The 27485-nt window shown below is 38.2% G+C and overlaps 1 protein-coding gene across 3 annotated transcripts; it reads right to left on the bottom strand.

Annotated features, from left to right (window-relative positions):
• Positions 1-756: 756 nt before the first annotated feature.
• On the bottom strand, positions 757-18776 carry IDS (iduronate 2-sulfatase). Of its 3 annotated transcripts, none has more exons than XM_074277328.1 (9): positions 18401-18776; positions 17836-17972; positions 16309-16486; positions 12652-12740; positions 9352-9552; positions 7943-8113; positions 3768-3894; positions 2676-2872; positions 757-1353 (listed from the first exon to the last, which is right to left on the bottom strand). In XM_074277328.1, exons 1-9 carry the CDS (start codon positions 18549-18551, stop codon positions 1216-1218), a joined length of 1389 nt encoding a protein of 462 aa, XP_074133429.1. In that variant the 5' UTR covers positions 18552-18776; the 3' UTR covers positions 757-1215. The 3 variants fall into 3 exon arrangements, with proteins under 3 accessions (XP_074133429.1, XP_074133427.1, XP_074133428.1); XM_074277326.1 differs by having other exon boundaries at positions 757-1284; positions 2699-2872; XM_074277327.1 differs by lacking the exon at positions 18401-18776 and adding an exon at positions 18147-18295 and having other exon boundaries at positions 757-1284; positions 2699-2872; positions 17836-17999.
• Positions 18777-27485: the final 8709 nt, after the last annotated feature.

The raw sequence follows: 27485 nt of genomic DNA, 5'->3' as shown, positions 1-27485 counted from the left end.
GGTGAATAGCATCCCAGAATCCCAGATCATAGCTTTTTGGAGTCGGAACTGAACGATGACTGGTCAGGGTTAAGAGTAAGAAGTGCTATATTAACACCCCAAGAAACTGCGATCATAATGGAACATCTCTGTCTGGGCAAAGCCTTGCTGAAGGATCAGACAAACACCTTTAAATGGCATGTTCCCTGATGGATGAAACTGCATGAATATTTTCACAGGCTGGAGGAAAGAAAACAGTCATCCATTACAGCAGCCGCTAAATTCCATGGTCACCTTCACAATTTTATAAACATGAATGACCTCAAAAATGTTAAATTTATAAGGGAGACAAATGAATTTTTATAAAGCCTGAATCCCGATATCGCTCACAGAAAGCTTTCATAATGGTAGCGGGATGTTTGTCTATCAGTGGATGTTTGAAAACATTGGATTTTCTTTAAGAGTTAATACATTTCTCCCTTTCCTTGAGGATGTTCATTTTCTGGCAAACCTTTTCTTCATCAGTAACAGCCAGCTAGCTTTCAGTCCGAATTATCACAAATTCAAATTTAAAGAAACTCCAATTATTAAGGTTCTACTCTAATGAACTACTAATCCTTGAAACGTATCTCCTTTTCAACCATGTGCTCTTCAGGGTCACTTCTGTGAGCACTAAAACATCCCCAAATCTCCAATTCATTCTCACATCTACCATGTATGACAGGGAATAGGAAAATGTTAAAAAAAAAAAAAAAAAAAAAAAAAACCAGACAGTTGTAAATAGAATGCTTTTTAATTGTATAAAATTTACAGGCCCAGGATTCAGTAACCAGGACCCAGGACCCTGGGGATTTTAACACATGCCTAGGGTCTGGTTATAAAAATTATGATCCTGCAAGGGATCACAGTCAACAAAATACAGTTCACCTGCATGGATGTCAGTAAAATTGGCAGTGAAATTCACAGGGTCAAAGGTGACCCATACAGTAAACCTGTAGTCTACTGTACGCATGGAATAGCCCATAATTTTGATATCTTTTAAATCTGGCTCATCAGAATTCCACTGAGGGGTGTCTGAAGGCCGGGGGTACTGGCTATATGCCACGAATTCACTGGGTTTCCTGGTGCTGTAAGGGTCCTTCTCCCATGTGGCGAAGTTTAGAAACCTAGCAAGGCTTGGTCCTTCTCTGCACAGCTCAACATCAAATGAATCATATGGGCAGCATGGGGGAATGGTCAGTCCGGCAAGTTCGGAGAGAGTTGGAAAAAGAGATACAAGTTCAACAAGCTCCTCGGCTTGCTTTCCTGGAGGAACAAAAAAACCGACAAATTTAGAAAGTGAGGCAGAAAGAATAATAGAATAATCAGAGCCAGCTTATTGCAGTGGGTTCTTTTAATTTAACTTAGAAGAAAGTCATTTTAGCCTGGAACTCCCTCCCAACTGCTCTTCCAGCACTGTGAGCACCAGTATATTAGCTATCAGATTCTGCAAAAGCTGAGTGATAAGGAATGATATAATAGCCAGGGTGACTCTTTAAGAGGAAAAGCCATTAGGCTAAAGTAAAGCCATTTCAACCACCATTTTGTTGTGTGAGGATTTAAATTTGTAAGGATTAAAAGGCTACTTATTACGTTTGCAAAGCCTGCTAATACTAAGCCTCCCAGCTGAAAAGAGAATAATCAATTTTCACTTAGGCCCTGCCCCATAAAGGAGCATTCTCAGTAAACTCAGTCCAGACCAGGATGTTCATGCAGGGGTCCAACTCCATCTGCTGGAGAATAAACTTAGCTCAGTAAAAGGGAGAGCTACCCAAGTCCTCTCCTGATACCTCAGTGCAGCATGAAGGTAACCCTGGATTCACTAGAGCTATGGCCAGCTGAAAAGCCTTCACATTTAGACCCAGGGGTGGACCCAATGTCTAGGGTCTTAGCACCAACCTTGCAGAATGAAAAAGGGGGAAACAAGAGAAAGCTTAAAATATAGAAGAAAATTATGAGAGAAAACTTAATCAGCTTCTAAGGACCAAAGGACATTAAACTGGGAGGGAAGCCTGGAGAACAGTTAGCTCAAGTCTCTCATTTTATAAATGAGCTCAGGGTCATCCAGGAAGTTTGTATTTAGGGTTTGCACCCAGCTCATCCTTGACTCCAAGTCAAGGACTCTATCTACTATGCCACACTGCCTTTCGTGTTAAGCGAGTTCGAGGCTCCAAGCACAGAAAAATCACATTAGTGATCTTAACACAGAGTAGCCAAGTGGCTACTCATCAGAGACGTTGTAGAAGAGATTTGGGATCAAGATGGGATTGAGCTAAATCACCTCCGAGGTCCCTTCTAACTACAGGATTCTATGAGTCACTTTACCAAGTTTCCCATGAAGAAAAGTTGGTCAGGTAGCAGTATGATTAATGTGAATTTGCAACTGGCCAAACCACAAAACACTATTTGTGGGGAGTGGGGAAGGGGAGAAGAGAGGTACTATCTAGCGGTTATATATTGTTCAATGTGTTTAAGCAATGATTTGGATGATGACACAAAAGGCACAATTACTAAATCTGCACATGATAGCAAAGTGAGAAGAAATCACTAGTATCACACAGGAAATAAAATCAGGAGTCAGAGAGGTCTCAATAGACTAGAACAATCCTATGTAAATGAAAAGACAGCTTTATCATAATAGAGCAGTTAAGTTTAACTTTATAAGACCCGTCTTTTGTACCTGGAACCATCAACTTGGTTATTGAATCGAAGGGATCAATGTAAGCAAAACGCCTCTCTCCGGGAAAAGTAAATGGAGCCGTCTTTCCAGGCACGTAAAACATCAAAGGCACTCGAGTGGCTACGTCATAATTGCTGTACTTAGCCCATTCTCCATGTTCACCCAGAGCCCATCCTGGACGGTAAGAAGCACAAGTCAAACACGTAGTCACAGACCAAAAACCATACACAAGTAGAATCACATCACGGTTCAAGCTCAGTTTTGACAGTTTCCTATTATGTCCCTGCTAACGTCCCCCTCCAACGCCTCATCATGGTTCTTCAAGGCATTCCTCCTTTCTAGCTTGCCAGGCAATGCCCAAATCAATGTGCCACTGACAGAGGAGTCCACCAACTCCATGAAGAAGCATTAGAGAAGGACTTATATAAAGACAGATATTTAAGGAATGGCCAGAGGAGAGTCTACATTTCCGAAGAAAGAACAGGAAATTATCAATTAAGGGTGTTGTTTTTTTTTTCCTACTGGGTCACACAACTTAATGATAAAATACAGCTTCTGCTTCTAGTTTCTTTACTTAGCCTAACTGTTAAACCTTTTAAAAATAATAATACTCTTAAGTTGTTCATCTGTTTTGAAAAAAAATAAAGGATTCTAAAATAATAGGAAATTGTACTTATCACAACTAAGCCTGAGAGTTCCTTCCACACTGCTTGCTCCTGGAATGGCTCACAAGACCCTTTGAAAGGCCTTGAAAGGTAGTGCAGGAGCACTTGGAATGGGCCCACATGGTTTTTGGTCTAATGACTCTTCTATTCTCTGGTTTAGAAAAACCACAGGCTAGTGCTTTAGCAAAGGGCTACTTTTCATCAATAACCACTCAGTGACCAAAAAAAGCCATGAGCAATTCCCTTTAAGGTAAGAAGATGGCTCAAAAGGAGATGTCGCTGGCAAAGAGGGGAGTGCCTCACTGCACAAGGGAGAGCACGGGTGATGTTTCCGAGGTGAGAAAAAATTTCAAGAACAGTTCTAGAATGTCAAATCACTTCCCAGAACCCTTCAAAATACTTACCATGATCAGACAGAAAGGCAATAATTGTGTTGTTTGAGAACTGAAGTTTATCCAAAGTATCTAACAGGCGACCAACTTCTGAATCCAAGTAAGAAACGGATGCAAAATAACTCTGACGGATTTTCCTCTGCAAAGTTTAAAAAAAAAAAGTGAAAATTCCTCAATTCAGACCTCACTTATATACCTCCCTCCAATTTGCCTCTTGATTTTTCTCAGCTAAAACACAGTAGAAGCTTCTTTGCCCCTTTTTATCCTTTTACTTTGAATTTACTGAGAAAATACATACCATTCACCATAAACTCCCCCTTCATCCCACATGCCTTTGCCATCAGCCCATATGCCCCAATCTCTCTTTCAAGTCTCTCTCAGAGAGGTGGCCCTTCTACCCGTTCTCTCCCGTCTTTTCTAGAAACCTTTTCCTTGATCATTGCCCCATTCTTCACTCTCTCTAATCTTTAATCCCACGGTATTTTCCAAGTTCATGGCTCAATTGAAAAATTCTCTCTGCAAAGTTACTAGTTGTAATTGAAATGTCAAATCTGATCACTTTTTCTCAGCCCTCAGTCTTTAACACTCGGCAACATCTATCATTGACCACTGACCCCTTCTGGACACCCTTGGTTCTCTTTCTACCTGTCCGCTCATCCTTTTCTCTATATCCCATTTCCCCCAACTGTGGGAGCTCCTCAACCCCCTGTCCTGGGCCCTCTTCTCTTTCCTTCTATTCTCTCCCTTGATGACCCTATTAGCGCACATCATTTTAATTAACCTCTGGATGCAGATGACTTCCACGTCTGTGTACATCCAGTTCCAGGCTGTCACCCGAGTTCCATTCTATATTACCAACTGCCTAGTCGACATTTCAAGGTGGATTTCAAGTTAATGTGTGCAAAAGAAATCTCAGTATCTTTCTCCCTCCTCAAATAAATCTCCCCATTTCTGTGGAGAGTACCGATCTCCTCCTCATCCCCTAGCTTCACAAGCTCAGCACTGATGCTGAAGTCCCTACTCTCACTAGCCCCCACATATCCCATCAATTGTCAGAGCTTGTCATTTCTACCTCCACAACATCTCTTGCTTGCATCTGTCCACTCTACTACTCACAGACATCAACCTAATTCCGGCACTCATCACATCTAGCCTGGAGTTGTAAGAACTTCCTGACTAGTTTCCCCATCTCAAGCCTCTTCCAGACTCCATCCCATCCTCCATACAGCTGCCAAAATGAGCTTCCTCAAGCACGTATCTACTAGGTTAATTCCCTTATTGGAAAAGATTCTGGGACAGCTAGGTAGCACAGGAGATAGAGACCAGCCCTGAAGTCAGGAGGACCCGAGTTCAAATCTGGTCTCAGATACTTAACACTTCCTAGCCGTGTGATCCTGGGCAAGTCACTTAACCCCAACTGCCTCAGCAAAAAGAAAAAAAATATATATCATTGGAAAAGATTTCAATGATTCTCTATTGCCTCTGGAATAAAATAAACTCTCCTGTTTGAAAGTACTAAGTAATCTGATTCTAACTTATCTTTCCAACAGCATCACTCGTGCCCTTATTCCCCTCCACACATGATACAATTTATCCAAATGGAACTGCCTAATGTTCATCAGACATGATCCTATGTCTCCCAACTCCCTGCCTTTGGACATGATCAGCCATGTCCTGAGTATTCTCCCCCTTAAGCTCTGCATCCCAGAATCCCTTCTTTGGTTTTGGCTCTGTTTTTTTCACAATCCAGCTCATGCACTAATCTCCTTATCCCCTTCCCAACTACACATGCTCTCCCTCCTTCTACTGTACTGGATTCATCTTATACACTCTCATTTATATGCATCTAAGTGCCCACACCTTGCTGCCCTCCCCACTCCCACCCCCAAGAGCAGAAATTGCTTTCTTTGGCCTCCACTCAGTGAAAATGTACCAGAGGAGGCAGTTAGTACATGCACATTGATGGCTTACCCCATAACCATGGTTAAATCTGGGAGTCTAAATGAGATTCCTTTTTACCTTTAATTCTTTAAAGCCACTTTTCTCAGGTCAATTTGCCTCTTACTGATATCGTCCAGCAACCCTGTGTACTCTTCTAAATCCCAGAAGCCAGCCAAACCAACAAAACTTTGGGTGGAAAACAACTCGGGACAGAGTTAGGGGAATTGGTTCTAGCTCCGGTTCTGCCACTAATTGGATGCATCAGCTGAGCCAATGTGCTTCCTTTCTCACGGCTAGCTTCTCCACTCTGTAAAATAATATTCTGGAGTACCTCAATGGCCCCTCCAACTCGAAAGTTTATCATCTGGCTCTACCTAGAAACACTGACAAAGGAATTGAAGGCCATCCCCAGAGGCCTGAGCACGCTGTAATAAATGACACAAAGCTGAGGAGGAGGGCCAAGGCCAACTCAGACGGCCTTCAGGCTATTCCAAGGACAGAAGAAAAAAAGAGTGACCATCACAAGGATAGGCCTTGCTGCTCTAGGGGGATGAGACCAAGGGAGGACTCCATAAGTCTCATGAAGCTTCTTTTCCCTGACAAGGAGAATGATGTCTAAACTGGCAAGGACTGAAAAAAATGAGTAATAGGGAGTTCATACCTAAGTGGACATATGAAAGTAACATCAAATAAGGCTTTAGTGTCCCATACTCTCTCCTCAAGCTTGGTGAAAAAGTGCTGAGTAAGGAGATTCCACACCCCAGAAGGAGAGGAAGAGAACTCTGGAGCCAGACAGCCTTAACAGCTCCCTTCCAGAAAACCAAAAGCTGCCTTGGCCAGTGTAAGCACATCCAACCCTGACCACTGATCCCACGGCTGAATGAGGCCTTAGCTTCACAGGTAAGAAGGTCCAAATGCAAGCTTTCTGTACTTTTTGTCTTCAAGATTCTTTTCCCCATCCTGAACACATAAATGAATATAGCTAACATATTCTTTTGAGGCAACACTCTGTGAGGAGAAGCCTGGATTAAGAATAGGGGCAGAAAAAGAGCTTTAGGTCTCTCGGCAGAAGGTGAAATTTTCAGGAAGTAACAAGGACCATCCTTCTAGTGGTTCTGGACAAGAACCATGGCCTGCTGGGTAGTGATGAGCCACGAAGGGACAGAGAGGACATCCACCTGAGAAAAGTGCTCCTGATACCATCCTCTGAGGTCAAATAACATAAGTCTCCACCTCCTCCACACAACAAACTTGGAAATAAGCTAGTTGAGATCTCTTTGGCTCCTGCCTCAGTTAACCAGCATATATTAGCTGTCTTTCCTGGCAACTGCATGATCATGTCATTACAGGGGGGATCTAAATCATCAATGAAAATGATTAATGGTACTTATCCCCAGGGACATTCCCCTCAAGAGCTCCAACCAAATCAACAGTCAGCCTTCTGAGGCCATCTGATTATATTATTGCATCCACATGTCCTCAATTTTTCCACAAGAGTCGTGTGAGGCATTTTATTGGTATAAATGTCATTTGACACATGAATAAAATAGAAAATCGTCATGCTCTACTTAAATGAAGAATATGAGGAACTCAAGAGAAACACTCTATGAAGATAGTGACATAAGTAGAACCAGAGGAATACTCTAACATTTAAAAAAGCAACACTAAAAGGCAGTCAAAATCTGAATAAGTAATGGCCAATCCAGGGCCTGAAGAAATGATAATAAAACATATCTCTGCCTCTATTCAGTAAGGGGAAGGGAGCAAGAGCAATTTGAGCATGTACTCTAGTATAGCTATGTAGCACTACACGAAACAGAGTGCCAGGCCTGGAACAAGACAACCCGAGTTCAAAAATCCAGCCTCAAAAGTATCGTACCCTGGGCAAGTCATTTAACTCCTTTGTGCCTCAGTTTCCTCATTTGTAAAATAGAGATCAAAACAGCACCTACATTCCAAGGTTGTGGTGAGAATAAAGTTAGATAATAACTGTCAAGTGCTTTGCAAACCTTAAAGCACTATATAAATGATAGTTATAATAATAATAATGATTGTTATTATAATTATTATTATTATTTGTTGTTACTGACGATCACAGTGACTATGATCACTTCTGCTTACACATCTTCCTTTGTCACAATGAAGGGTTCCATGGGGAGAGCGAGGAGGAAGGAAAAGACTGCAATAAAAAAACAAACAATAAAAAAAAAAAACAGCCACAAAACACATTTTAAAGTCTTTGGTACCTGAAACTCTTTAGGAATTGGGCCATAGGGAACACTGATGTTTAAGGCCTGGACATCTTCCCTCTTCCTGATATCCATCCAGGGAGTATATGCTACGAGAGGTAGTCCACCAGGGATCTGAGGATCAGGAGCCAGAGTAACATTTTCCAAGGGATACAGCTTCTGAAAGTCCTTCGAGGAACGATAGTCACACAAGGTTATTATGCTTTCGGTATGCTTTTTGATTTTCAAACAGACCCATACCTAACCCTTTTGATTTTACTAACACTTTAATCAAAGAATTTGGTCCTCAGACTTCAACCCGTATCCCTAGTACTTTCATCATGCAGTCTTGCAAACAGCACAGCACAGATTAAGCAGTGACCATTTTTGTATCTTTCTCAGCCTGGGAAAATACAGAAAAGCCTTCCAAAGTCAGAACCCTTCAGAAAAACTCAAATCCCATAGAAGCACTATCCCATATCTCACTGTGCAAAAAGAGGAGGTAAAAAAGGGAAAGTAAGAGGCAGTAGAGAAGGAATAGCAATACAGTCGTGAAAAGTTCCTGCTATGGAGGCAAAACCCCTTGGACCAATGAAAACAAGACAATTTTGGAGAACTTTTTGATCATGACTCTCCACATAAGAAGTGCTCTCCACAAAGTTGAAAATGGTAGAGTATTCAGTCACTCAGAAAGAACAGAGATAGGGGAAATGTCACGTTTTAGAAAAAGTACACTCTGGCACAATATACTATTATTTTATTTTAAAGTACGCTCTGACGTTTGTCCAAGGTTCCAATACTTTCTTTAGCTCAAGTTATCTGGGCTGACAAGGTCAGAGAAATACTTCAATTGTGGAGAACAGTCTGGTATCCTTAGAATTACTTCCCAAGGCCCATCATTTATCTCTTGCGTCTTGCCTCTTGCTTCTGGCACTCTTCTCTAAGGCTCTCTTTCCATCAAAACCCAACTTTTTTTTTTTTCACAAAGTACAAAGAAAGAAAATAAAATCCTTCAGGGTAGGAAAAGAAAATGAACTCATTCTGAGAGGTTTCTTCAACTCTATAATTTATTTTTTGGATCTGGCATCTCAGCCATCTCTTCCAATATTTTCCAGGTAAGTAAACATCAAACAGACTTGCCATGTAAGAAATTGGTACAGGTTTTCTACAGACAATGCATTCCTTTCGCTTCTGTTTAAAATTAATCATGACTCCAGCAAATTATTCTCGTTTTTTGCTGATTTTTTCCAATCCACCTTAACCCCATCTTTCTCTGTTACTTGCCTTCTAGCCAAGCATAATCAAATGTTTTTCAAAAAACCAATTCAAGAAAGTCTTAACTAGAAGTCCAAGTTATCCCTTTGGAATAAAACCCAAAAAAACCCAATATTTATAAGCTGAGGGATAATTTTCATCCACTTTGTTACCTTGGGATATCTGAATGGGATATGAGGTTTATGATAGCCAACAGCCAGAAAGAAAAGACCCTTGGTTTTTTTCATCTTTTGTAGCAATCTTATGGCTTCTTCGGTGCTCTGTTTATCAGGCAAGGTTCCTTCGGGCATCTCATCTACATCCACAGGGCAAATCAAATTGGCGTGAAGTTCTTCATCCTGACCTTTACATGTCTTTCAGAAAATATATATGAGATCATTTTAATATCAAGTAATATGTTTTTAAAAATCACTAAGGTTTACAGAATCATGAGATAATATATGTTTGGGACTTTACAAACCTAAAAGCACTTTATAAATGTCACCTATTATTATGATTTCTTTTACAGAACACCTTGTCAGCAAATCACTATGTTCAAGTAGTGGAATTCGCTAAGGAAATGAGAAACCACATTTCAGTGAGGAATTTTATTTCTTTCACTTCTAGGCAGTCCAAATTACAAAGTTTGCTCTGGATGCTCCACAGCTAAGCCATCAGTATAATACCCAGTTGGTATTATATATTCATTATATATTTAAAAAGCTTTAGCCATGCCTCCTGGGATGAACTACAAATCTGCTGTGTAAGGATCACATTAGCTAAGCCAGGAGAGGCCCAGAGCTAGTTGGACACTGGCTAAAGAACATGTGGGCCATGGCAACCCCCTAAGGAGCAAGTCAAAGAAGCAGCATTCCATGAGCGAAGGGAGCACTCGCGCTAACAAAATCAAATTTCCTTGAACAAGGTGCTAATTTTCTAAAGCTTTTGCTTTACAAATATTCCAGTCTAAATGAAAAGAAGTCTGAGAAAAATGCAACTGGACCATCTGTGCAAGATGACAAAAATGGTGACTGGGGAATGACTTTAGAAGAATCAGCTGGGACGGAGTTACTAGGATCAGTCATGTTCCCCTTCCGTGCAATTTCTGGCTTTTTAAAGAGAAAAAGGAATACCTACTGATTTCATTTATCAGTTTGTTTTTTTATCAAGTACTGCTGCCTCCCCCTGCAGGCCAAATCAGTCCCAAGAAATCAGCTCATTTTCCAGCGCCAGCTCTGCTCTCTGCTCACTGTCTATGTTCCACTCAACTGCCAAAGTGATTTTCTTAAAGCACAGGTGTGACTGTATCACACTCCTCCCTATCCAGTAAACTCCACGGGCTCCCTATCACCTCCAGGACCTAATAGCAAATACTTTTTCTGACCCCTTAAAGCCCTTTCTTCCTAACCTGCCTCTTTCTCACCCAGAACTCTCTGGTTTAGTAAAAGTTCCTTTCACTCCATTTGTTGGTTCTGGGCCTTTTCTCTGGCTCTCTTGTATATCTAAAATTGATCTCTCTCTCCTCACGGCTGTCTGCCGATTTCCCTGGCTTCCTTCAAGACTTATCTCCAATCTTACTTTCTGCAGAAAGCTTTCCTTCCCTTCCCTCTAGTTCCTTCCTACTATGATGAGCTCCCTCCCGTTTACACTATATTTCTCTTGCATTATTTGCATGTAGTCTGTCCCCAGATAAAAGCTCTCTGAAGACGGGGACAATGTTTTTGCTTTTGCATGTATCACTGCTGTTCAGCACAGTGCCTGGCAGTTACTCATGCCCATTAACTGATGTAGACAAATTTTCTCCTGAATACAAGAAGCCAGTTTCACAGTCTTGCTGCTGGGGCATCAAAAGTAATGTTCAGTGTATATGCACCCTATGTACACCTACAATGTTCATCCCACTGATGAACCGACTGCTACCAGAAAACTCTTTGTTTTCTTGTCTTCAGATCCAATATCTTTATTTAAGGCCTAGAAGGTAGTGAGATACAAATGAAACCTTCCTCAAAAGGAAGTGGGATGATATTACTATGTCACATTCCAAGGGAAAGGAAAAAAAAAGGAAAGAAAAGGAAAATCCAACATTAAAGCCACATCCTTCAAAACTTTTCTGAGCAAAATCCTTTTCCCCGAACTCCATTTGATTTTCTAAATCACCTTCTAATTATGATTCCCTCAGCTTTGGGTCTCAGTATAGATTTGTTGTTCCTCCAAACAAAAAAAAAAAAGTTGACTTCAACCTCTGATCTTATACCCCAATAAGCCAGAGCTACAAGCTTCCTTAAGGATGAACTCCCTCACATTAAGTAAGGGCCAAAGACCCACTGAAGAGCTCTATTTCTTCACATATCATCTTTTCCCCCACCTAACTCTCTAAATGTGTGCAACCTATCAGGCCACAGGGCCTTAATAAGTTAAGATATGTTAACATACAAATAACAACACTTTAATATGTTAAGATAAGGACCTTTCTAATTACCTCACAGCCCAATTATCAAGGCTGACTTATAAACTTATAAGAGTGATTTATAAAGACATCATCTTCCCTTTTAGGCTGTAAGTACAGGAAGGCTGAGGACTATGGCTTATTTATTTCCATAACCCTCACAGTTCCAGTCACAGGACTTTACCATAGACCAGTATTGTATAACATGCCCAGCATCCTTTAGAATGCAGCTACTTTGGGATCTGACCCAACAGCCAGTCAATCAACTAGCATTTGTTAAGTACCTACCAGAAACTAGGCACTACTAAGCTGCACTAAGGGGATACAAGACAGTTACTTCCTTCAAGAAGCTCCCAATCTAATGAAAAAAAAAAAAAAACTACATAGAAACAAGCTAGAGACAGAACAATAGGAAATCATTGCTAGAGGAAAGACACTAGAATTAAGAGTGATTTGGAAAGGCTTCCTGTAGAAAGTGGGATTTCAGCTGGGATGTGAAGGAGGCCAGGAAAGCAAAGAAGAGATAAAGGGGGAGTGTTTCCCAGGTGTGACAGGCAGCTAGTGAAAATGCCCAGAGCCAAGAAATCAAGTGTCTTATTCAAGAAATAACAGGAAGTGGGGGAAGAGGAATGCTAGGAGGGACTAGATAAGAAAGGACTTTGAACTTCAAATGATTTCATATTTGATCCTGGAGGTGATAAAGAACTACTAATGTAGCTTTTTTTAGGGGGGAATGAGGAGCAGATAACATGGGTGGAAAAAGCTAAAAAAATTATTAGAGAAGTACCATGTTTTCACTTTCAAAGCAAGGCTGTCCACATATAGATTTCTACATACATATATGTGTGTATGTGTAAAATGAGTATATGTATACACATACATTTACATAAAATCGGCATTTAGTTGTATCATAAACTTTAAAATAAGTATAAAATAAAATGTCCATTGGACTTAGCCCAAGCACTCATTTTCTAGGCAAGAAGGAAAGCTGATACTCTTCAAAATGTTGATTTATTAACATCTTTACCTTGCTATTTTCATATCGTTCAGAGGAGGGATGAAAAGGTGGAACTGACCAACTGTATGGAAAATCATCACTGTGATTGGAAGAAATTCCTTGAAGAAAAAATGTTTTTGAAAATGTTAGAATTTTACCAAGGTATGGAAAAATTAAGACTTTGTATACAAATGAACAAGCCCTTCCTTCTACTCTATGGGCCTATTTCCTCATCTTACAGTGAGGCAGGCTAGAGATTGGACTAGATGATCTCTAAAGTCCCTTTCTTGTTCTCAATTCTATATAGAGATTCACTTCCTCATACTTACATCCAAATCAACTGAGCTTTTGTGAAAAGCTTATTGGATGTTCAGCCCTATAAAAACACTAAAGGGAATTTAAAAAAAAAAAAAAGAAGAAACAAACAAAAAGTTTCTAACCTCAAATAATTTACAATCTAGTTGCAGAGACAAGATAAATGTCCTGCCAATAAACTGGTAAATGATACAGAATAGATTGAAGAACCCGATGGAAAGGAATTATCAGTGAAAAGTGAGGTTAGTCATAGCTTCCTGAAGCAAGCAAACCATGAGCCATATTTAAAGGGAACAGCCAGAACTTGCCAAAGAACAAACAGGAGGGCATCTGCAAACAGTGCAAGATAGATACCCCAAACAAAGGGTCATGAAAAAGCACAAATCACAATGCAAGGATTCAATAAGACAACAAGAAAATATTAGAACTAAGTTAAAAGACTGAAAAATTTAAATAATATGAGGTATCTATTATAAAAAAAAAAAAAACAACTGCCTTGGAAAACAGGTCAAGGAAAAGTGATTTAAACATCCTCTATGCCCTTCAAACTATAACCAAACAGAAAATTTGCATATCTTTTGAGAATCCTTAAAATGACTGACATTTATTAGAACCTGGGGACGAAACAAAAATTGAAAGAATCCCACTTGTCATTTTCTTATTGAAATATCAGATTAAAACATCCAGAAATGGCAGAACAAAATCTAGCATTTTCATGTCAAATGAAAGATATTGCTAGTAGCCAGAAAGAATTCAAGGGTCAAGGAACCACAGTCAGAATTGTATGACTATATGACAATTACATTTTTAAAAAGAGATCTTGGAATACAATATACCAAAAGGCAAAAGAAAAAAATACTTACATCAAAAAGAATTGTTTCCGGCCAAACTATGGATAATCAAAAGGGGGGGGGGGGGGGAAATGGATCTTGAAAGCAAGGGAAGACTTTCAAACCTCCCCAAAGGAAAAAAAAACAATAGAGCTGGATAGAATTTATGAAATGAAAACAAGGAATAACAGAAAGCTAAAAAAGATTAATACACTCAAACAATAGGAAGGAATTAAACAAAGAACAAATGCTTACATTCTAATAATGACAGAAAGGTCAACTGTCCTGCCAGAATTCCACTACCTTCAAGACTCACAGAAGGAATAAAGACAAATGTAGAGCTGGTTTGAAGAGAGAGAACAAATGAGAGGGGGAAAGAAATACATTTGTGAGAAAATGAGGAATAGGAAGAAATTTGCTAGTTTTCCTAAATTGGGGTATACCAAAAGATGACTTTACATACAGAGAGGTGAGGGAAATGGACTCCGGTGAACCAGGTAAACAAAGCTTGAAAACACACAACAATACATCCAAGTAAGTTCAATAGGGAAAGAGATGAGGAGAGAAAAAAAGAGCCTTTCAAAGGGAGAGGAGTATAGGGAAAGAAATTTTCACAAGCAAAAATAACAGTCAATTCACAGTAACATGACAAAAATAATCATACCTTTTGACTCCGTCATTGGGAACATACTCTGAATGTTATCAAAAACAAAAGAAAGCTATCTATACAAAGACAATAATCAATAGCAACAAAAACCTGGAAGGAAACAAAATATAAAAAATAGGGGAATGGTTATTTTGTGCTTTATGGATAAACTGGACTTCTGAAATGGAATTAAGTACAAGAAGTATGAGGAATATAAATAAATGTTGATCACAAACCACCCCAAAAATAAAGCAAAGGAAAAAAAGCAAGAACAGTGTATACACTATGACCAATATAAGAGGAAAAGTTAATGGGCCTGAGAATTCCAATGGAATCTAATGACTAAAAAAACCTCTTATATTTTATTCACTAAATTAATTAATGTACATATAAACTTAATGATCTATATTGATATTTAATGTTAGGATTAGAAAACGGTTTTTAAAGAGTACTAGGCTATGTTCCAAATTTCCCACTTGGTAGCTAAGCAACTCCAAAGCTTCAATTTCCCCTTCTGTGGAAAAAGTTTTCAGAATCAGTACTGTTATCAGCATCATGGGCAACTCCATGTTTCTATATCAAATTCTCTTCCTAACCAAATCCTAAAGGGAAGAGGCAGAGTTTCTTTACCATCATAAAAGTAGAATGGGCTAAGGTTCAGTAAGTAGTAGGTTCTCTCTAGAGAGAACCAAGTCAAAGTTGATACCCATTTGTGGAGGATGCTGACTGCAGAGTGCATTCTTTTTCATAAACAGATTAGACAGTATTCTATTGTGCCTGAGATTCTCTTCTCTAAGAGATCAAGAACTCCTTGTATTTTAATAAGGTCCTCCTTCAGAACCTCAAAATCCACATCGCACCAGCTGCTGTTCAGTAAATTCAATTGTGTCAGACTCTTCATGATCCCATTTGGGGTTTTCTTGGGAAGATACTTGAGTAGTTGGCCATTTCCTTCTTCAGCTCATCTGATAGGGTGAAATGACTTGGCCAGGGTCATATAGCTAATAAGAGTCTGAAGAGGAGTCTTCCTGATTGCAAACCAGGCACTCTATCCACTGTGCCACCTACCTCTCCCCCCATGACATCAGAGTCAAAGGCAATTCCATAAATGATTCAATTACATAAATTTAGAGCTCAGGAGGAAGCAGCTATCAAGTATACAGAAGCAGCAGCCCCTTTATAAATAGTGTTTCCCTAACACCAAGACACCAAAAGTAAGTCACATAAAGCCTTCATAGGCCATAAAGCTCTGACATTTCATAAGACCATCCCACATCAGAACTAGAAGGATCTTTAGTGATCAAGTAGACCAAGGTTTCTGAATCTGCATTCTGTAGAACCCTACCATTCCACACAGTTTGTATTGTTAAGGGTTCTTTGAGAATTTTAATATTAATGTGTCTTTCCTCTAACCTGTGAAATATACAAATACGAATGTCTCAAAATTTTCATGTGGGCAATTTTTACAAAAGAAGCTGTTTTCAGTTTTGCTTCAAAATTTCCCAGATACCCTCGCCTTCTTTATACCAAGAAGAATCTCTATCCCAGAGCAGAATTTATGGGTTTCATCAATTTAAGTCCCCAGATATTGCATTCCAAGAAGCTTGGAAAATTCCAGTCTAAAACTTCTCATTGACAGTTAGGGAAACTGAGTCCAACAGAGGTGGAATGATATGGCCAAGCTAGGACCAGAAAGCAGGTAATCTAACTTACCTTTATGATCTGTATTTAAAACTGACTATAAAGAAATCACAACTGGTTCTTATAAAACCAGATGAGTTCTTGTGAGAAATAACCCTGACCGACTACATGGAGAATTACTCACTGAAACCCTTAGAAAGAAAGGGGAAAAAAAAGGAAAAGCTTGACTTTAAAGACATCGAAAGCATACAGTACCAGGATGAAACACTTTTCCAACTGACAAAGTGACGTAACCATTTTCCTTGAAGTACTGGGGGATTGTAGAATAGTTTCCCGAATGGACTCTCCAGTAGGAGTTGAAGTCATACACTCTGGTAGTGTCTGGTCTCCGGCCAGTTAAGAAAGACACCCTGCTCGGGGCGCAGACAGCTTGCTGTTAAAGAGGAAACAAAATGATACAGGAGTGTAAAGGAGCAAATGATTTCCCTGGCTCCTGGTGAAGCTTTATCATGCAATCTGCTAAGCTGAAATAAATTACATTTAGGGCATACAGCTCTCTTACCTGCTCAGTCCCCAGAAATAAAAGTGTCTGGCCTAACCATACAAATGTGCTGAATTGAGTAACTCAAGCCAAAATACTATTAATCATCACTCGATAGTCTAATATCAAAGGCAGCACACTAACAGATATCACACATTTATATGTGTGACACATTGAGTGGCTTGGTTACTTCTCAATGTCATTAAATTATATCACTGGCAAGAAATGACTCTTTGGTACAGTCAATCAAAAACCGGCACTTTGATTTAATAGTATTGTAGGATCCTGCCTGTTAGGTGAAATAGCTAAGCTCCCCAAAGGCTCAGAAGCAAGTCAGGTGACTTCAAAATGAACATTCATTCATTTATTCATTTCATGGACATTTATTAAGCTCCCAATATGGGCCAGGCACTTCTCTGTGAGGAGCCCTGCTTTCTTGCTCAAGCAGGGCCTTTAGAGAACCTTTGTCTAATTTAAAAACTTAGGATGACTATAGGTTTTTAAACGAAATCAAAGAGCAATTCAAATGAGCACTTATTTGACAGTGGGCAAAATGATTTGAGAGATACTACAGTGTAAGAGTGAATGGAGGGAAAAAAGGAAATAAGCATTTAATAAGCACCATGTGAAAAGCACTGTGCTAACTACTTTTTACAGATATTATTTCTGAGAGGTAGGTGCTACTATTATCCCCATTTTACAGTGAAGGAAACTGAGGCCGTTAAGTGATTTGCCCAGGACTGTCCAGCTAGTAAGTGTCTGAGGCCAGGTTTGAACTCAAGAATCTTCCTGACTCCAGGCCTTACTCTATACTCTATGTATTTCCAGGGTTTCTAAAAACTTTTTTTCCACTTGCAATCCCTTTTCCCTCACAAAATTTTTATGTAAATTAAATACAAAATAGCTATAGGAAAGGAGAGGCAGAGACACAGAGAGACAGTCATGGTTTATTCTAGATATAGATAGATATTTTATACACACACACACATCCCTGCCACAGCAAATTTTCCCCTACGTCAATGGTCCCAGTTTCATTTTTTTGAAAAAAATCCTAACGTTCTGCAAGCATTTAGAAGCCAGAATGAATATGCCTTAGCAATTTCGCCAAACCCAGTTGAATTTGCCACTTTAACATTTTATTTCAGCACCACCTCAAAGTTTGCAGAAGCAGAACTGACCACGGTCTGCAGGTTGGCCAATTTAGAGAAAGCTGCGAATGACTGACAGTTCTATTCACGTACTTGGGCAAAGGCGTTCTGGAACACCACGCTATGGGAGGCCAGCTGATCGATGTTCGGAGATTTCACGAAATCCTCTCCATAGCAGCCTAAGGTGGGCCTCAGGTCATCCACGATGATCAGGAGAACGTTCAGGCCATCTAAGTGGACGAAAGGAATGACGACAGCTATTACCTCTCTAGCCCTAACTCTTAACAAGTTTTCCTCCCGGGAAGTCAGGTGGAATGGTCCAGCAACAAAAGTCTCGAATGGCTGAAACTGTCTTTCATGGAAACTCTTAATGCCAAAGACAGGAGGCGGGGAGGGGGCTAGACTAGAGTGGCGGGGCATAGGGGCGGAAGGGAAAGGGGGGATGGAGCTGGAGAGATGAATGGGGCGCGAGCTCCTCCCCCTAACCAGGTGAGAAGAGGGAAAGGCGAAGAGGAGGAAGGGACAGCCCAAACCCGGGAAGGGATGGAGCCTCGGGGCTCTGGGTCCTCGGAGGCGGGTTGGGAGGTAGCCGTACCGCTGCGCCCCCCCACTGCCCCCCACCCCCCCGCCCTTCGGGGCCCAAGTTCGCCCGCAGGACCTTTCGATGAGCCGTTCCTGACGGATTTCAGCAGATCCTCGGGCTTCTTGTACCCAGGGCCTTCGGTTGTAGGAACGCTCAGCAGGGAAGGCGCGATGGCGAGCGAAACGGCGAACCTCAGCCACAGCAGGCCCAGGTTTGGCAGCGTCATCTTTGGCTTGCCTGCCCTCCGGGTCGGGGTCTCGGGGCTCTATCCTCAGATGGAACTTTTCCCAATCTCGAGGGTATTGGAGAAGCTGTGCCGAACATGCGCTCTTTATTGAGTGAATTGGCTCCGCCCACCGGGCCCGCGCCTGCGCCCTGTGCCCCAAGGCCACAGGGAAGTTAGGGAACCGGCTCGGTCCAGCCTGCCCCTTTTTTGTTTCCGATTTCTATCTCCTGTATTCGGCGTGGGAGGGTTATCTCTGAAGATGGAGGGGGTGTGGGGAGGAAGGAGGTCTCCTGCTTTGTCCCCAAACGAAGCGGGAGCCAGCGCGGGCCGAACTCGGGCTCCAGGAGCCGACAGCAAAAAGGGAGGTCCGGCCGGGCCGGCCAGACGGGGAGAGAAAGGGGAAACGAGCACTTCAGGCAGCCGCTTGAGGAGTCCGCACGCTCCGTGCACCTGACTCCGAGCAGTGAAGCAACAAGCGCAGCCTAGCTGTGGGGAGGAGGCCCGGAGAAATAAGCTAGCACACAGCACATGCCGCTTTTGTGGCTGTTTCGTTGGGGTTCTGTGGTTTCCTTCAGTCAGGAGACTGGGAGAACGGGACCTCAGACCACAGCCACTTCTCTTTAATGTCACCCTTTCTCGGTGCTGAGATTCTCAGACTTTGTGGTCTCAGGACTCCTTCACACTCTTAAATATATGCTGTATTATATCATGTCGTGTGTCAGATTATGATATATTATCATCTCATGGTCACGTTGTGTTACATTACTTTACACAGATTTTTTTTTGGTTATATTTTAAGTCCCAAATTGTCTCCCTCTCCACTCTGAAGTAGAGGTCACCATTCAACATATAGATAGATAAACAAAGACAGAGACAGATAATGGATCGGTAGGTAGATGGAAGGATGGATATAAAACCATACTAAGCATACTGCTATCTATCAGTTTGTTCTCTAGAGGTAGATAAGCATCTTCTTTAATAGGTCTTTTGCAGTTCAAATACAAAATTCTTTTGTATTTGCATATTTATAATTCGCAGAATAAGTCAATGATTCCCTTTTCTTTTCTATTCTTTTCACTCTTCATATTTCCTCCAAGTCTTCCCATGTTTTTCGAAATTCAATCTGCTCATCATTTCTTACAGCACAATCGTACAGCCCCTTTATACTCTTTTTTTTTTCTTCTCATATTTAGTTTTAGCTTTATTTATAGTTTTGGTATACTCTCCAAATTAACATTCTTGTTTTTAAAGTCTCAATCTTTTGTCAACAGAATCGTCGGTAACTGTTTTAACCATAAGCAAGCAAAATGTTTAACATGATCACAGATTTTTTTTCTTTTTTTAAAAGTTTAATCTTAAAAACATTTGTAGATAACATAAAAGCATACTGAGGAGCTCACAGGCTTTGCTATAAATTGTTCAGCTTGAAGTAAGCATTTACAACTTGAAAATATTGGAAGAAATTACATGGACATTCAATTCCCTGTAGCAATTTTTTCCCCTTCTGATTTGTGGTTATGCAAAGCATATATTTGTTGGAAATTGAAATCATACCACTGTCCTTTAGTTGGGCCCTTCTCTCTCTTTTTTTTTTTTTTTTATAGTTTTTATTTACCAGATATCCCCATTTTATATATGTTATTTATAACAACTTTTTAAAATTGTTTTAAACTTTTGTATATTTATATATATATATATATATATATATATATATATATCATATATACAAAATTATATATTTTATATATATTTTATAGTTTTTATTTACCAGATATCCCCTTTATATATATGATATTTATAACAACTTTTTAAAGTTGTTTTAAACTTTTGTATATTTATATATATATCATATATATAATTATATATTTTATAGTTTTTATTTACCAGATATCCCCTTTATATATTATGTTATTTATAACAACTTTTATAACAACCTTTTAAAGTTGTTTTAAACTTTTGTATATTTATATATATATCATATATATAATTATATATTTTTATATATATTTTATAGTTTTTATTTACCAGATATCCCCTTTATATATATGTTATTTTTAACAACTTTTTAAAGTTGTTTTAAACTTTTGTATATTTATATATATATCATATATATAATTATATATTTTATATATATTTTATAGTTTTTATTTACCAGATATCCCCTTTATATATATGTTATTTATAACAACTTTTTAAAGTTGTGTTAAACTTTTGTATATTTATATATATATTTTTTATATATAATTATATATTTTTATATATATTTTATAGTTTTTATTTACCAGATATCCCCTTTATATATATGTTATTTATAACAACTTTTTAAAGTTGTTTTAAACTTTTGTATATATATATTTTTTTTTAATATATAATTATATACTTATATATATTTAGATTTTATAGTTTTTATTTACCAGATATCCCCTTTATATATATATGTTATTTATAACAACTTTTTAAAGTTGTTTTAAACTTTTGTATATTTATATATATATCATATATATAATTATATATTTTTATATATATTTTATAGTTTTTATTTACCAGATATCCCCTTTATATATATGTTATTTTTAACAACTTTTTAAAGTTGTTTTAAACTTTTGTATATTTATATATATATCATATATATAATTATATATTTTATATATATTTTATAGTTTTTATTTACCAGATATCCCCTTTATATATATGTTATTTATAACAACTTTTTAAAGTTGTTTTAAACTTTTTTATATTTTTATATATATGTATATATATTATATATATAATTATATAATTTATATACATTTTATAGTTTTTATTTACCAGATATCCCCTTTATATATATGATATTTATAACAACTTTTAAAAAAGTAACAACTTTTATAACAACTTTTTAAAGTTGTTTTAAACTTTTTAAAAGTTGTTAAAGACTCCATACCCCACAAAAAGTTGTTTGTTTTTTTTAATGTGGGTTATAACTACTGATATTTACTATATTAGAAAGCAAAATATAGTATTCTTCTGAAAATACTTGCAAATTCTCCAATTCCCTAAAAGTGCCTCAAGAACCACACTTTGAGAACCACTAGTCTATAGCATTCCTGACATTCAGCCTACAGTACAATGATGAGGAACTCAGCCTCCAGAGAGAATTCAGAATTATCAAAGCAATAAACTCCTCAGGAAAAAATTGGTTCTCAGCGAACCATTTCCCCCTCATTGATAAACAATGATTTCCATATTTGTCTTTTAGTTCAAATCTCCCTTAAGAAATTCATCTATATTTCATATTTCTTTTTCCAAGAAGGATCTGTGTGAGTTGTTGGGTGAGGCCGGCCAAGATGTGCTATTATCATTTGAAAGTTGTTTAGCTCAAAAAATTCTTGGAAAGATCATCCACAGGAGACTTAGTGACGTGTTTCTATTGGAGGAAGAATGAGGTCCCAGGACAGAATAGGATTTAGACTTGGAAGGAGCCTTGGAGCTTCATCCTGTTTAGCCCCTCATTTGACAGATCAGACTTTGACATTAAGTGACTTTCCTAAAGTCACATATGGTACTAAATAGCAGAGCTGAGATTAAAAACCCAAGGTTCCTGCCTCCAAATCTGGCTATTTCCACAGCAACATGCTGATTTTACTTAGTAAGCTATGTTTTTAGGCAGGTGAATTTTTCCAAAGAGAAATCTAGTGGTTTACATAGGCCATTGCTTAAAGGATCTGGCCCAGACCCCTTGGGAGGGCTTTGGGAATGGGGTGGGGGAGTGGGGATGGAAAGAGAATGGAGAATTCATGGTTTAGGTCTGTGTTAGGCTGGTATCAAGTTAAAAAAGAAGGCAATGTTTCTCCCTTCTTGGAAGTGGCTTTCTCTCTACACTTTCTATCATTATGGCCTTGGTCTGTACAAAATAGCCTTCTTAGCCTATAGCTCCAATCACACCTTCTCTTAGTGATTTTTTGAAAGAGAACTTTGCCAGTTGCTCAACTGCACATATGGAAATAGCAATTCATGTTCTTTAATCATCTCGATTTAAGAGTTAATGGTTGACCTGAAATTCTAAAAGCAAATTGAATTTGATAAAAATACTTTAAATTTAATAAATAAATTTAGTAATTTAATAATTAAGAGAATCAGCTTCACATAGTGAAGAGATAACTGGACTGAAAACCAGTAGGGCCTGTGTTTAAAGCCCACCTCTAAGATATACTGTTTGCGTGACCCTGAGAGGTCATTTAACTTTTCAAAGCTCCAGCTAATTCTCTAAGACTTTAAGTGGCAGAGAAGATGCTGAAGCTGCTTTTGTCATCACCTGCGAGTTTCCTATACCAAAGAAATTAAAGGTCCAATCCCTAGCCCTCATTGCTTACTGTATCCCAAATACTGTGCCATGCCCTGAAGAGCACACCCTGATCTCACCTAGCCAAAAAGGATCTACCCCGCCTCAATTTTTAAGCCATTTCATCTGGATCTCTCTTTTGCTGTTACTACATTTGTTATCCTTATCTATGTGCGCTCTCCCTGATCAATAGCCTGGAAGCTCCTTAAGGGAGGGAATGCAAAGAAAAACCCAAAGCATGATACTTATTAATAATTTTGTAATATAAATGATAAATAATCATGATAATAATATTTTAAAACAGAGGTTGTTATCCTGGGATTTGTGAGTTCATTTAAATTTTTTTTTGATAATTCCTTTTTATATTTCAAAATAATCTATGACTTTATGCATTTTAAAACATTATTCTGAGAAAGGGCTCCATAGGCTTCATCAGATTGCCAAAGTGGGCCACGGTATAAAAAAGAGTAACAAGCTCTGGTCTCAAACATATCATAGATTTAGAATTGGAATAGATCATTGAGGTAATCAAATGCATCCTGTTTCTTTTACAGATGGAGAAATTGAGGCCTTAGAGAGGTTAGGTAATTTGGCCAAGTTCACAGAAGTGGCAGAGGGCAAAATTTGAATCCATGTTTGGTGAATTGAATTAAATCTCCATGTTCTGCTTAGTCTCTTCTCATTCTCTGAATTATGAAATCACTTTTATTTTATCTGCAGTAATTGATGCAACATCTGCTTTTACTGGATGGAATGGAAGAAAGAGACCAAGACCAGGGAGGTGTTTCCAAACCCCCAACCCCACAAAACACTGTCAATGTAGATGAGAAATAAACACATCAGCACAAACCCAAGGGGCTAGATCTTCTTCCTGAATTACAAGACTATAACATTCCCACTGTTCCTAGTGAAATTTCTTCCCAAGTGTCCTATAAATGAATCGCTCTTCCCATTCCCTTCCAGATTGCTAGTTCTCTTTTTCCACTTACGGATTCCAGTCAAGGTTAGGTCAAATCCGGGTTCTCAATGTGTAACATTAGTCCAGATGTTTAAGAAATGATGTCCAACTAGCACATAAGCCTTTTAATTACCACCATATGTTAGATCTTCCATCCTGAAGCAGCTCAAAATTGAGCTAGCCTATAATTGTGAGAACTAAAATTAAAGGCAATCAGCACTGAAAGTGTCATTGGTGATTATTCATTAATGCTTAAACTTAAAATCTAGAATCTAGCAAAGCCTTAATGCAAACTGCTTACAGTTTTCAAAGGCCCCCGGACGAGGCATAGGCTTCGGGACAGGGAGAAGTAATGTGGATTCAGGATATTGCCAAGCTCTGCCTTCATCCTGTTACTATATGTAGCACAGGCAGTCTGGGAGACTGGTTCCCTAAGGATTCACAGAGGAGAAAAGAAGGGCCCAATGGAGTAGAAATATCAGTCCAACATCATTAACAAGTCCAAAGGAACATTCCAATTTCCAGATTAACTAGATTTGGAAGTTTCTTAAAGGGACAATGACATTATATTGAATTTTCTTGAAGGTTCCATTTCATCAACCTTCTTGCTGAATATGAGGTCTCGGAGTGCTTTTGTGGATGGATTTTCATTATCTTTTGTCTTATCTTTGAAGGATAAGTTAAAAGGGGTAATGAAGGAAAGCTCAGTATGTTATCCATACCTAATCTGTTTTCCTTCTTACAATCAATCTAAACCTGACTCTAAATCCTACTCTGCCCTTTGCTGATAATCTAAGTCATTATTACTGGCTCTTCAGGATAAGGGTGATATTTCATTCATCTGTCTCTTTCATGGTATGCACAAAAGTATAATTGAATTATTTACCTTCATAAATTCTTCACCGACTGGCAGGAAATCAAGGAGTTTATACTAGGACTAAGTGGTTAGATTAAATGGTCTCTGACGTCTCTTTTAGCTCTGAATCTATGATCCTTTCTCTCTCAAAGATTCTAGGGGCAAACCTAGAGGTAGAAAGTGGAAGGGAAAATCTTTATATCAAGTAAACTTAGACAAACAAAACAACGGCCTCATAAAAAAAATGTATGTGTCTTTCTGAATCTTGAGTTTATTTCCTCTCTTTTAGGAAGTAGGTGACATGCTTTATCATAGGTCCTTTGAAGACGTGGATAGTCATTACATTGGCGAGAGCTCTTCTATTTTTCAAATTCAATATCATTACTGGAACAAGTCTTAGAAAGAACAGGAAAGCTAAGGCTTCTATGCTATTTTGAAGGTTACAAGCCACCTTCTTTTTAAATTAGCTCTTTGAAATTAGAAATGGAAATTCAGCTCCCTATCTCCAATGTGTTGTTATATTATACCCATTTCACAGAAGAGATAAACAGGCTCAGAAACACAATGTAACTCATCCAAAATCTTATACGTAATTAGTCCAGCAGCCAGGACGGCTGATTCCTGTTACACAATTAGTTGAAAAGATTTAGATAAAAATTGCAAACCTTTGTTTCATCATTTTTAAAGATTGATGATTCAAACCTGATTTCCTCCTCCCAAATTGCTCTACCCAAGATAAAAAGCCAAGCTTGGTGCAATGGAAAGACCACTAGTTTTGGAGGACCTGGATTCAAATTTTGCCCTCTGCCACTTCTGTGAACTTGGCCAAATTACCTAACCTCTCTAAGGCCTCAATTTCTCCATCTGTAAAAGAAACAGGATGCATTTGATTACCTCAATGATCTATTCCAATTCTAAATCTATAATATGTTTGAGACCAGAGCTTGTTACTCTTTTTTATACCGTGGCCCACTTTGGCAATCTGATGAAGCCTATGGAGCCCTTTCTCAGAATAATGTTTTAAAATGCATAAAGTCATAGATTATTTTGAAATATAAAAAGGAATTATCAAAAAAAATTTAAATGAACTCACAAACCCCAGGATAACAACCTCTGTTTTAAAATATTATTATCATGATTATTTATCATTTATATTACAAAATTATTAATAAGTATCATGCTTTGGGTTTTTCTTTGCATTCCTCAGGAAGACTATCACATTTTCCCCATACATATTTCTTTGTTTTCTGGGGTTTTTAATGTTTTTTCTGCCTTCTTTATTTTCTTTTATGTTTGTTTTGTTTTGAATTTATTATTTCTTTTGACATTCTTTTAAATTTTGAAATCCAAATTTCCTCTTTCCCTCTTACCCTACCCCCAGTCATGAGAAGACATGCAGAATGGTATCAATTATACATAGGAAATCATACAAAATATATTTTCGCATGAGCTATAGCACAAAAAAGCAAGAAAGAGAAATAAAAAATGAAAATTATATTTCAATTTGCACTGAGTTCTTATTGTCTCTCTGGAGGTGGATATCATTTTTTCATCATGACTCCTTTGGAATTGTCTTAGATCATTGTACTGATCAGAATAGTCAAGTCTTTCCAAGTTAATCATTATTCCACCATTGCTGCTACCTTGCACAATGATCTTCAGGTTCTTTTCACTCCACTTTGCATCAGTTCATATAGTGCTTGTCATTTTTTTTTTCTGAAATTACACTCCATCATTTCTTGTAGCACAGCCAGTGTTCCTCATAAAGGTCTCATTTCGAACATATGTAAAGAATTGTGTCAGATTTATAAGAATACCAGTCATTCCCCAATTGATAAATGGTCAAAAGATATAAACAGGCAATTTTCAGGTGATGAAATTAAAGCCATCTATAGTCATGTGAAAAAAATCACAATCATATGCCACAACTGATTCATACATTTCTCCAATTGATCAGTACCCCCTCAATTTCCAATTCCAAATTCCAATTCCAATTTTCCAATTCAATTTCAAATTCCAATTTCAGTTCCAAAAGAACTGCTAAAAATATTTTTGTAAAAAGGTCCTTTTGTTTTCCTTTGATCTCTTTGAAGTACCAACTTAGTAATTATATTTCTTGATCAAAGCTAATGCACAGTTTTAGAGTCTTTGGGCATAGTTCCAAATTGTTCTCCAGAATGATTAGACCATTTCACATCTCACAAGCAGGTTCTTAGTGTACCTATTTTTCTACATCTCACAAGCAGGTTCTTAGTGTACCTATTTTTCTACATCTCACAAGCAGGTTCTTAGTGTACCTATTTTTCTACATCTCACAAGCAGGTTCTTAGTGTACCTATTTTTCTACATCTCACAAGCAGGTTCTTAGTGTACCTATTTTTCTACATCTCACAAGCAGGTTCTTAGTGTACCTATTTTTCTACATCTCACAAGCAGGTTCTTAGTGTACCTATTTTTCTACATCTCACAAGCAGGTTCTTAGTGTACCTATTTTTCTACCTCCCCTACAGAATTTGTTACTTCTGATCCATGTGAGGTTCTACCTCAGTTATTGTCATTTGCATTTCTCAATAGTGACTTAGAAACATTTTTCATAAAAAATTTCCTACCATATTAAGGAAACACTTAATAAGCTCATAACAGAATGACAAACTAGAATATGGTGCCTATAACATAACTATCATTATATTCAGCATGTAGTGTTAGACATTTAAAGTAATATAAATACAAGATAGTTCAGAAATCTGTTGATTAGGTATTTTACATTTCACCTCAGCTCTGCACAGTCTTTCTCCAAGC

This window comes from Sminthopsis crassicaudata, chromosome X (genome assembly GCF_048593235.1).
Source record: "Sminthopsis crassicaudata isolate SCR6 chromosome X, ASM4859323v1, whole genome shotgun sequence".
NCBI lineage: Eukaryota > Metazoa > Chordata > Mammalia > Dasyuromorphia > Dasyuridae > Sminthopsis > Sminthopsis crassicaudata.
The sequence above is the reverse complement of the archived record's forward strand: the minus strand, read 5'-3'. Positions and strand labels throughout refer to the sequence as shown.